This window comes from Nannospalax galili, unplaced genomic scaffold (assembly GCF_000622305.1).
Source record: "Nannospalax galili isolate Female #2095 unplaced genomic scaffold, S.galili_v1.0 scaffold475, whole genome shotgun sequence".
In the NCBI taxonomy this organism is placed as follows: domain Eukaryota; kingdom Metazoa; phylum Chordata; class Mammalia; order Rodentia; family Spalacidae; genus Nannospalax; species Nannospalax galili.
Window position 1 is genome coordinate 665,036 of NW_008339435.1, and position 9,776 is coordinate 674,811.

The 9,776-nt window shown below is 49.5% G+C and overlaps 1 protein-coding gene across 3 annotated transcripts in view; it reads right to left on the minus strand.

Annotated features, from left to right (window-relative positions):
• Positions 1–9,764, minus strand: part of Kcnd3 (potassium voltage-gated channel subfamily D member 3) — a 221,387-nt gene extending 211,623 nt beyond the window's left edge. For 2 of the 3 annotated variants that reach the window (XM_029563981.1, XM_008833958.3), the window contains exons 1-2: positions 9,696–9,764; positions 1,819–2,998 (exon numbers count right to left, since the gene is read on the minus strand). In XM_029563981.1, coding sequence (XP_029419841.1) covers positions 1,819–2,924 — 1,106 coding nt within the window. In that variant the 5' untranslated portion in view covers positions 2,925–2,998; positions 9,696–9,764. Of the gene's footprint in view, positions 1–1,818; positions 2,999–3,936; positions 3,996–9,695 lie in introns of those variants that run through there. The other variant, XM_008833956.3, reaches the window with a different exon arrangement.
• Between the last annotated feature and the right edge of the window lie 12 nt (positions 9,765–9,776).

Here is a 9,776-nt window from a genome sequence, read left to right on the forward strand (position 1 = left end):
TAGACACCCATATACTGTTACACTAATACTAAAAAGTTATTGGCAGGTGGCCAGTGAAGTTTCTGTTGATTTTCTCTAAAATGATCCCATTTTAACTGACACCCATCAATCTGCCTGGTGGTTATCCCAATACACGTCCCTCCCTCTGGTGTCATGAATTCCATCAAGAGGCAACTAAGAACACTGGGCAGTCTTGGAATGAGGTGCCTAGGTTCCTTCAGGAAGGTGAAGGGATGGCCAGGGTTGGCTTAGAAGGGGACAAGGTTGCAGGAGAGCTCCCTGGCTCATTTTGTCCCCAATATCCCAATGTGCCAAATGCTTACATCTGCCACTTGAACCAAGAAAAACAAAGTCCCGGAGCCAAACAACATTCTTACCCACTCTGGTGAGTAGCAATTTGAACATGTGTGTGTGTGTGTGTGTGTGTGTGTGTGTGTGTGTGTGTTGGGAAGAATGGTCAGGATGGCGTTCATCAGACAGAGGTAAAGGGAGTGCCCCAATTAAATGTGGCCTTTGCAAATGGATGGTGACACCCCTTGCTCTCCTCCTTGCCACCCCCTTCTCTTCCCTTGTGGCAGAATGACAAACGTAATCATTTTAAGAGGTCCCAGCACCTGCTCAGTCATTCCCAATAAGCACACACAACACTATGGAATAATGGACACCATGGCCATGGGGTTCTAGCCAGGAAAAAAATCGAATCACCAGGATGCCAACAACCAAATTGTCAAAGACCAAATAAAAAGCTTCATGAATTCTCCATCAGCAATATAACGCTTCCTGGTCTAAGCAAATATAGACCCAGCATATGAATTGTGGAGAGATTTTGCATTAGCCTCAACGGCTTCCAACGGCTGAAGCAGGAACCCCTGTGAAATCTATGTCTCCATAAAGCTGTCTTTATTGGCTCTAATCCTGTTAGGATGAGAATTGTAATCTCCTTCCTGAGCCCCCTTCCTCTGATGGAAAGCTCCATGTCCTGGCACCATAAATGTATTTCTGTGACCTCAGTGGAGTGGAGAGCTTGGAGATCTGGAAGAGACAGAGTCACCTGAGACCTTGCTGAGCATCTGGTCCCTCCCTCTGATGATACTGCCGCTTGTCTGACCACATGACCCATGGAGACTATTTCACAGCCATCCAGTTAGGCCAGGTCATTCTGTCACTGACTGGGACTGATAAAGCAAGACTGCTTTTCCTTTAGTGAGAAAAAAGAAAGAGGTATCTTGCCTTGCAGAAAACCCAAGATCAGGGTTACTGAGAAAGTCTGATCAGAGCTACTGAGCCCTTGAGCATCTGTGGCAGCAGAGAAGAAAAGTGAGGCAGAAGAAAGCAGTTTGCAAATGTGCTACAGAGAAGAAACAGGAAGAACCTGTATCTCCTGTATGTTCAGACTGTGCACCATTCACCCAACTTCTCATAGCCCTCTGCCTCCCCACCCGCTGCTCTATCTCTCTCCCTATGAAGGTCCTTAGATGCACAGATACATGTAAGAATGCAACCATCACCCACCCTGCCTTCACACACAGGCACACAGACACACATATAGATACACAGATACACACATACACGTACACACATACTGCACATCTGGAGAAAAGATGTAGTGACTTATTTTCTAAAACATATGCCTCACTCAAAAAGAGTCAATTCAGAGCAAGTCACACCCCCCAACAAATCCCTCCTGAACCTCCCCCTTCTGACATGCCACCTTTCCCAGCTCCCATGACTTGAGTGAGGGACTCTTCTCACCAAATCTCTTCTCCCCAGCCCTGATACCATCCAAAAGCATCATGCTCCACCCAAGCACTGACTTACCCCAGTGTAGTCATGGTGACAATGGTGTACCAGAAAGAAGCTGGGATGCTCGTAAACTTGCTGGCAGAGGAGCCCTTCTCAGCATAAAACATCACAGTGGCAAAGATGATGATGGCCATGGTGAGGGAGAAGAGGAGAAAGCCCAGTTCTGAGGCACAGCTCTTCAAGGTGTAGCCCAGGATCCGGAGGCCCTGGGAGTGTCGGGAGAATTTGAAGATCCTGAAGACGCGGAAGACCCGGAGCGTGACGAAGGCCCCAGACACGTCCTCGTTGTTGGTCATGACCAGGCCGATGTAATAGGGCATGATGGCCACCACATCGATGATGCTCATCACGCTGCGGATGAATCGGTAGCGGCTGGGAGCCGCGAAGAGCCGGAGGAGGTACTCCACGGTGAAGATCATGACACAAGCAGTGTCCAGGCAAAAGAAGGCCACCGAGTAGCGCTCTCCGCACGGCAGCTCCTTGCTCCCAGGCACCGTGCCGCAGGGCACCGTCTCCACCACGTTGGTGATGACCGAGACGGCGATGAAGAAGCCAGTCACGTAGTAGAAGACCAGGGCCAGGGTGCTGGTGTGGGGGTTCTCGAAGGCCCGCCACATGGTCTGACGGAAGCTGAGCGAGGGCATGGACTCCTGGTTGTTCTCCGAGTCGTTGTCATCCATGAGCCTCTCCGCGTTCTCCCGCTTGCGGTCTTTGTACTCCTCATAGCAGCAGTCTCCGATGATCTCGGGCAAGATGCCGTAGAAGGCCAGCTCGTCATCATAGGCCGAGATACACTCATAGCGCGGGTAGTGCAGCTTCCCAGTGCGGTAGAAGTTGAGCACACAGCGGAACACTTCTGGGTCGCGGTCAAAGAAATACTCCTTGGTGTCCTCGTTAAAGAAGAACTCCTTCTCGGTGCTGCCCAGCAGGGTGTCCGGGTAGCGCTCCAACGTGGTCCTCCAGGTCTGGAAGCGCCGGCCACTCACATTGAGGACAATCAACTCATCCTGCCTTTTGTTCTTGTCCGCTGGAGCTAAGGGCATGGGGCAATTGGCCACCGGCATCCATCCAATGGCTGCAGCCCGAGCAAAAGGCAGCCAGGCTGCAACTCCTGCCGCCATGGTGACTCCAGCTTTCGGGCTGGCAGCAGCTCAGACACTGTGCACACCAGCTTGGAGTTGTTAGTTCAGCGACCCTGGGGGACAAGAGAGAACAGAGAAAAGACTGAGTCCGCTTTAACCTCGTGAAGAATGAAACCAGGGGAGGGGTCATTGCTGAGTGAAGCAAGACTCCGAGGTAATTTAACAAAACTGAAACCACCAAAGGAGAGAACTTGATTCTTCTCCACCCATAAATGCAGAGGCAGGGCCAGCATCTAGCAAGGGGCTATGCAAAGGGCCGGCTCATCAGATGTTGCTGTCTGACTGCCTGACAAATTGTCAGGCTCCAAGAGGGCTCAGGAAGACTTGGAGGGAAAGCCTCTTAGCAGGAAGATGTGGGAAGATGGGTAATAATGAGCTCTGAAAGGTTATGGCGTTATTACGAATTTAAATTGGGAGAGGGTAAATGAGTTCTCATTAAATGAATTTAAAAGTGGGATAAACATGCTAATTTTTATTTCACTCTTCATCCACCAGGGCAATCAGTAATGGGGTGTGGATATAGATCAGGTAAACATATCTTTTCTACTCTGCCCTGGTGAGAAGGAGACTGTGGCTGCCTAGGTTTGGAAATTTCTGTCAAGTCAAATGACTCCAGTAAGCCCAGAGCTTGGTGAAGTTCTGTCCCTGACTCCCATGGAAAAGGCTTTCTCTGGCAAAACGCTACTTATTCTTTGGGATGCTTGGCTGAAATCCTTGCCCTAGCAACCTAATGTCCAATTGCAGCCTTCGGAGTCATGATGACAAAGGAAAAGTCACGGGCTTGGACCCGGTCTCTCTCCCACTCAATGAAGGAATTCTTGAATTCTCCGTCCACCTGACTTCCACACACTGTCCCTTTCCCTTCACAGAGGAAGCTGAGCCATACTCAGTGCCTTCCCCAGCTCCCTCGCCTCCTGCTTCCATCTGCCCAGCACCCAGAACTCCCTCCTGTTATATAACAATACTCCATCCCATGCCAGGCTCTCCTCACCTGTCCTCTACTGCACCCTTCGAGACTCCTTCAGAGCTGAGCCACCTTGTCCCTTCATCCACAGCTTTCTGTACCACATTTTCCCATCACCTGCCTGGATGGAGGAAACAATGGTGCAGAGAACTATATTTGGCTTTGGAAAGCAGATTTACCTTCCCAAATCTGGCATTTTAAAGATGATAGTGAAATGACTCTGCAATCCCCAAATGTATACCATCTGTGGGAAGACATGTGGCGACACAGAAACACACGTAACAGTGACGGGAAATTGTTTGGGGTTGGCACACTCAACTCCACTAATCCTAAACTGATCACACAGCACAGAGCCAAATCCTAACTCAGAATTATTTGGATTCTCTGGAACTCACTTGGTTTAATTCTGTGTTTACATAAATGAGGCAGAGGTGACTCTTGGAGTTAGTTGATTATTTTTTCTTCTTTTTGTTTGGTTGCTTGGCTTATTTTGATTTTGGTTTAGGGATGGGTGTTTTGTCACACACAGACTTGCAGTGGGATTTGATCTTCATCTCGCCCTGTAATGCTGCTTTGCCTGCTTCCTCCTAGCTTCTCAGGTTTCTTTTGCTCCTGCGCTACCCCTGGACTCTTCCACATGGATGCCTCTGAAACCAGACGGGTTTAAACTATCTCCATGCAGAATGTTGCTCTTCTGTTCGCAGCATCCTTCACCTCAGCCCAGTCACCCTGACCATCTTTCTCACAGCTCCATCCCAAGGACTGCCAAATAATGAGGCAGCATAAAGGGCTGATTTCTCCCAAACCTCCTTTCCAGCAGCATCCTTGCCTCTCATGCTCACCCATCGCTGTTCACCCATTCCCCCTGAAATCCCTTCTACTCAAGAGTAATAATCTCCATAAAGCAAGGTTCTGTTTGTATTTTGCCCCACAACCTATGAAATAAAAACCCAACTCCTTGGTCTGGCATTCTAGTATCTTCACAAATGGATCCTGGCTTAGCACATCAGTCTTACAGCCCATGCACCCAACCTAGCCTCCAAGAAAAGAGCATAGACTAGCTCATGATCAGCCATGGGAGTCTGTCTCTGGCTCATGTCTCCTTGTGCCTGTCTTCTGAGCCTGCTTATTAGAATTGCCCCATTTGCTGTCTCTGTGACACTTCTCCCACTGAGATTTTCCTTCCTTTGGGTTCTCAGCACTCTGTCTTTCTGCTCTAGCAGTCAGACAACCACAAAGCCCAGAACAGGGATTCTACCTCGGGCAGTTCACTGAACTACGACCATTCCAGGTCCAGTACCCCCAGCTTCCACGATTGTCATGTCTGAGCCAGATTACAGATACTTTATATTCCTCTCATTAATAATAATGACTAACAGTAAGTGGCCAGGTACTCAATGCAAGGCATTGCACTGTCTCCCATGGATTATTTCATTTAATTTTCACAGTAATCCTAGGCAGAAGAGTCCATCATGTGCTTCATTTCATGGATACAAAAATCTAAGACCTACAAAGACACAGCAGCCCAACAATCAAAAGCACAGGACATGAATTCGACCTCAGGTGGTTTACTAAGTACTAACTGTACCAAGCCCAGTACCTCGTGGGTTGTCCCTATCAGTCATCTACCCCCTGATTTGGGGGTAGATAGCACTGTGATCCTCATCTTTCACATGAGGAAGATGCAGGATAAAGAGTTGTCATGATTGTTTAAATGATTAACAAGTAGGCACTCACTGGAAGTCAAGAGTACAGGCAGGTTACTCCTCATCTTCCCTGACAAAGATTGTTTAGGACAAAGATCACATAACCTCAGCTTTTCCTCCCATCCCAGTAGGTAGCACAGTGCATGTGGTGCTTGAGTAGGTGCTAAAACCAGGAACACTATTTTATAGATGCTGTTTGCATTTTAGATGCCTTGCTACTGTATTTCCCTGGTTGTCATGGGTGGGTGTTCTCTCTCTAAACAGCGAACTCTGAAGACAGAGCCGAATCAAAAGAAGCCGAGAACTGAGTGTCTGCGAACTCACCGCAGCCTCAGTCAAGGGTCCTCAAGGAGCTGATCTCTGCCTGATTCCCCACTTGCATGTTAAGGGTCCCTCTGTTATAGTACAGGAAGATTCTTTCAGATGCTACAGAAGACAGTAAGAATGACAATGGCATTTCCTATAAGGTAGAGGCTAGAAAAACAGCACACACCTGCCTGATGAGCTTTTGATTATGGGAACTGAGAGAACCTGGGAAAGAGTGTAGGTCTTTCATTCATGACAGCGGGTAATCCACATACCACTGAGGGAGGACGCAGGAACCCACCTTGCATGTATATTTTTCTTCAAGAAATTTACCCTTACAATGACCTATGGTTTTTTGGAAATGTTTCTGTCCCTCAGTATATATGTAGCCAGGTTTCCAAGAGATGAGGGTCTGGGAAGTAAGCCTGTGGGCTGAACAATGGTCACAGATGACTCCAATTCTGATTCAGTTGATGTTCTCTGAGCATTGACAATGCTCTGGGTACTATCCTAGACACTTGTACACATAACATTTAGTTTATTTCCACAAAAATCCTATGATGTCTCTGCCTACTAGTTACAAGAAAGGCAACTGAGCTGCACAAGTTTCCTTCAAAGTGACTAAGTTCAAGAATATAGAAGTGGGCAATTTTCAAATAGACCACCAGCCCACTCACTGCCAAGCTGTTTTCCTGAGCTAGGTTCAGCCCAATCCTGATATCCCTATGGAAGAGGAAAGAAGCAGAGTCTCCCCTCCCACCTTCCCTAGGAAGCAAAAAGTAGGAACTTGGGGGAACTTACAGTCCTGTTTCAGTTCTATACTTAACTTGTGAAGGCAAGTTCTCTTGGGGTTGCAAAGTCCTTATCTGTAAAATGAAAGACCTAGACAAGAAAGTGACAAAAGATCCTTCGTTTAAATAGTTCCTGAATCTCCTGGATCCAGAACACAGAGGCTACAGCTCTGGTCTCTCTGAGACTGCCTTCATGACAGCTGCCCATGCAGAGCGGGAAGTAGAGCATCTGGGCTGGTTGCTGTGGGGATGCAATTAGCCTGAGCCTCATCTCAGCAGAGGGAGTTCTGGGAATTCCTGATGAGGCTGGTGCCCAGAACAGGGCACACAACCTGCGTCACTTGGAACCCAAGGCAATCCAAGGCCTAGCCTACCCACAGAAACCTCTCACTCTCCTAGAAAAGTGAAGGGGTTAGGCCTCAGGCCCTGGTCCCTGGACCCCTCACCCGTAACATCCCTGCTTTATTTTGGAATGAGGCTCAGAGAGTTAAACCCTAGAAGGGGTTCAAACAGCAAAGATTAAGAAGAGGCTGCTGAATCAGGAAGTACCCTGGGAGACCCTGCATGGCCGGACACAGTTCTGTACCCTAAAAGGAAGGCCCTTCCCCTTCGAGTCTCCTGGTCCTGCCCCACCAGATTCCAGAGTCCCAGTGCCAGCTACCTGCCTCTGCAAACTGAGCCCCATTCCCTCACCTTCTCTACTCTGGGTCAACCCTTCTTTTCCAAGGGCCGTAAGCATTTCACAAACTGCTTTCCAATGGATAATTGTTCAGAGGAAAACAACAATAATCCCCTCCCTATCTGTCCTAAAGTCTCTAGTCCCAGGGCCAAACTTTTACCCTCTGCATTAATCCAGGACAATCTATCTCTCTTGAGGCCAAGCAAGTACCAGACTGTCTCCAGAGGCTCAGAAACTGTCCTTCTGGTAAAAAACAAACAAACAAACAAACAAACAAACAAACAACCCAAGAAAATACCAATTACCCTTTTGTCATTTTTTTGTGTGCACATGTATGTGTGTGCACAAGTGTGTGCTCTTGAGTATGTGTGCACACACCTGGATTTGGAAGAAGAGGAGAATCATCCTACCAGATAACATGCCCAGGGCCAAATCAGTCACACCCACCAAACAGCCCTGTGGGCATGACTGGACTCAGGCAGGGCTTCTGCAGGTTCTCACTGCGTTGCTCATCCCTGACAGCGCCAACACATCCAGGAGCCTGTCTGGGTATGAATCCTGCAACAGGCACTACAGTGCGGCCCCATTTTCAGCCAATGGCACTGCACAAGCCTCCTATGCCAAGGTTTTACTAGGACGTGGATGCCTTACAAATGAACAATCTGAAGCTATTTTTGTTTGTGGCAGAAGAGTTTGACAGTAGGAAAGATTTGGCAGTGGGGTGGGGTGGGGAGACTCCGGGAGAGACATTGAAACCAGGTAAGCTTTGAAATGACAAACATGAAAAATCTGGAAAAGAGACCATTTCCTCCTGCCCTGTTAAACAGTTTCTATTTGGGAGGCAGAGATTAAAAAATAGACAGAGAGGCCAGACCTCCTGTCCTGGGGTCTGACACCTAACCTGAGCACAGATACAAAGCAGCAAAAATTCACACCACCAAGATCTGCCCTTCAATGACTTTAGTGCCGAGTCCCCAGAAAGTTACTTTCCACGATCTCTGACCCAGAATGGAGCTGGGCTGGGACACCCAGTCTCTCTTGCCCTGGTCGACGGAATTTGGTTAGACAGACCTGGGATGACAGAACCAACCTGGAGATCCTTGGAGCACAGGCCTGGGGCAGATCAAGATCCTCTTCTCCACAGTGCCACTCCTAGGATGGCCAGGGCACTTTCCTGAACTCTTTTTATTTCCCTCCAGCCTCCTCAACAGCAAAAGGGAACAAGCTACTAATCTTTCTTCCTCTGGGGGTCCCTTGTGTGCTTGTGTTTTGTTGCATTCAAGAAACCACAAAGAAAAATAAACACATCAGTTCCTTTCCCTGGGCCAATAAGAGTCCACACTGAGAAATGTACACGTTTTGCATTGAATGTATGCCCAGGAGCCCTTTCTTCAGAGATTAAACATCCAGGCTCCCCTGAACTAACAGTAAATAAGGCATCCATGGAACCATCACCTACATTCATACAAGACCATCCTGTAAGACCTGATTATAGATTACAGGGTGCCTAGCACCCTGTGAAAGTTCCAAGACGCTGTTAAACAAATACACGGAGCCTTCTCTTTGCCACAAGATCCCAGGTTTAGAACCTCAGCCTGTTGCTGATAACAGGGCTGCCGGCCAAATCAAATGCCAGCGCTAAGCAAGCGCGCAGGAATTTAGTTGATTCCAGGTAACTTCTCTGCCCAGCCCTTTCCCTACCCCCAGTGTAAACATCTCCTAAAGCAAAGTGAATCTTTGAAACCCCTTCCCCAGGGCCCGAAGGCTTCCCGCATCTCTTGGAGACCTCTCCTGGGGCTTGCGAGGTGGAAGTGGTGCCAGACTGGACCAGATGGACGGCCCCCAGCCTCTGGCAGGCACACCGCAGGCTCTCCCCGCTGGAGAACTTTACGAAGCGCCCCAAAAGGCTCCCGGCTTTCACTCTCAGCCATTTCTCTCGGCTCACAAAGAGCAGGCACCCAGCAAACCGTCGCCACCTGCAGCCAGATCCCGGGGCGCTGCTTCAGGCACCCCAGAAGGAAGGAAGGCCAATAGCAAGAGGGCAGAGGTTCACACCCCCACCCCCAAACCTCTCAGCCACTGGGTACCCAGAGATGGCTCTACAGCCCGTGGAACCGACGCCCCCGGGCCGGCTGCCTGCTCCCCCACGGCAACGGCCCCACCCCCAATCATTCAGGCGCCCCAGCGCCCACCCACCCGGGCGCGGGAGTGGGAGGGTGCCGCGTGGGCAGCCGGAGCAACAGGCGTGGGAGCAGCGCTCCTCGCACTTGCTGGCTACAGAAGGCTCGGTCGCTTCCTTCTTACCTTCGCCGAAGCACGCCCCAGGCCCCGCGCCCCGCGCGCGCGAGGAAGCCGCGGCCGGGGAGCCCGGGGGCCGCCGAGGCG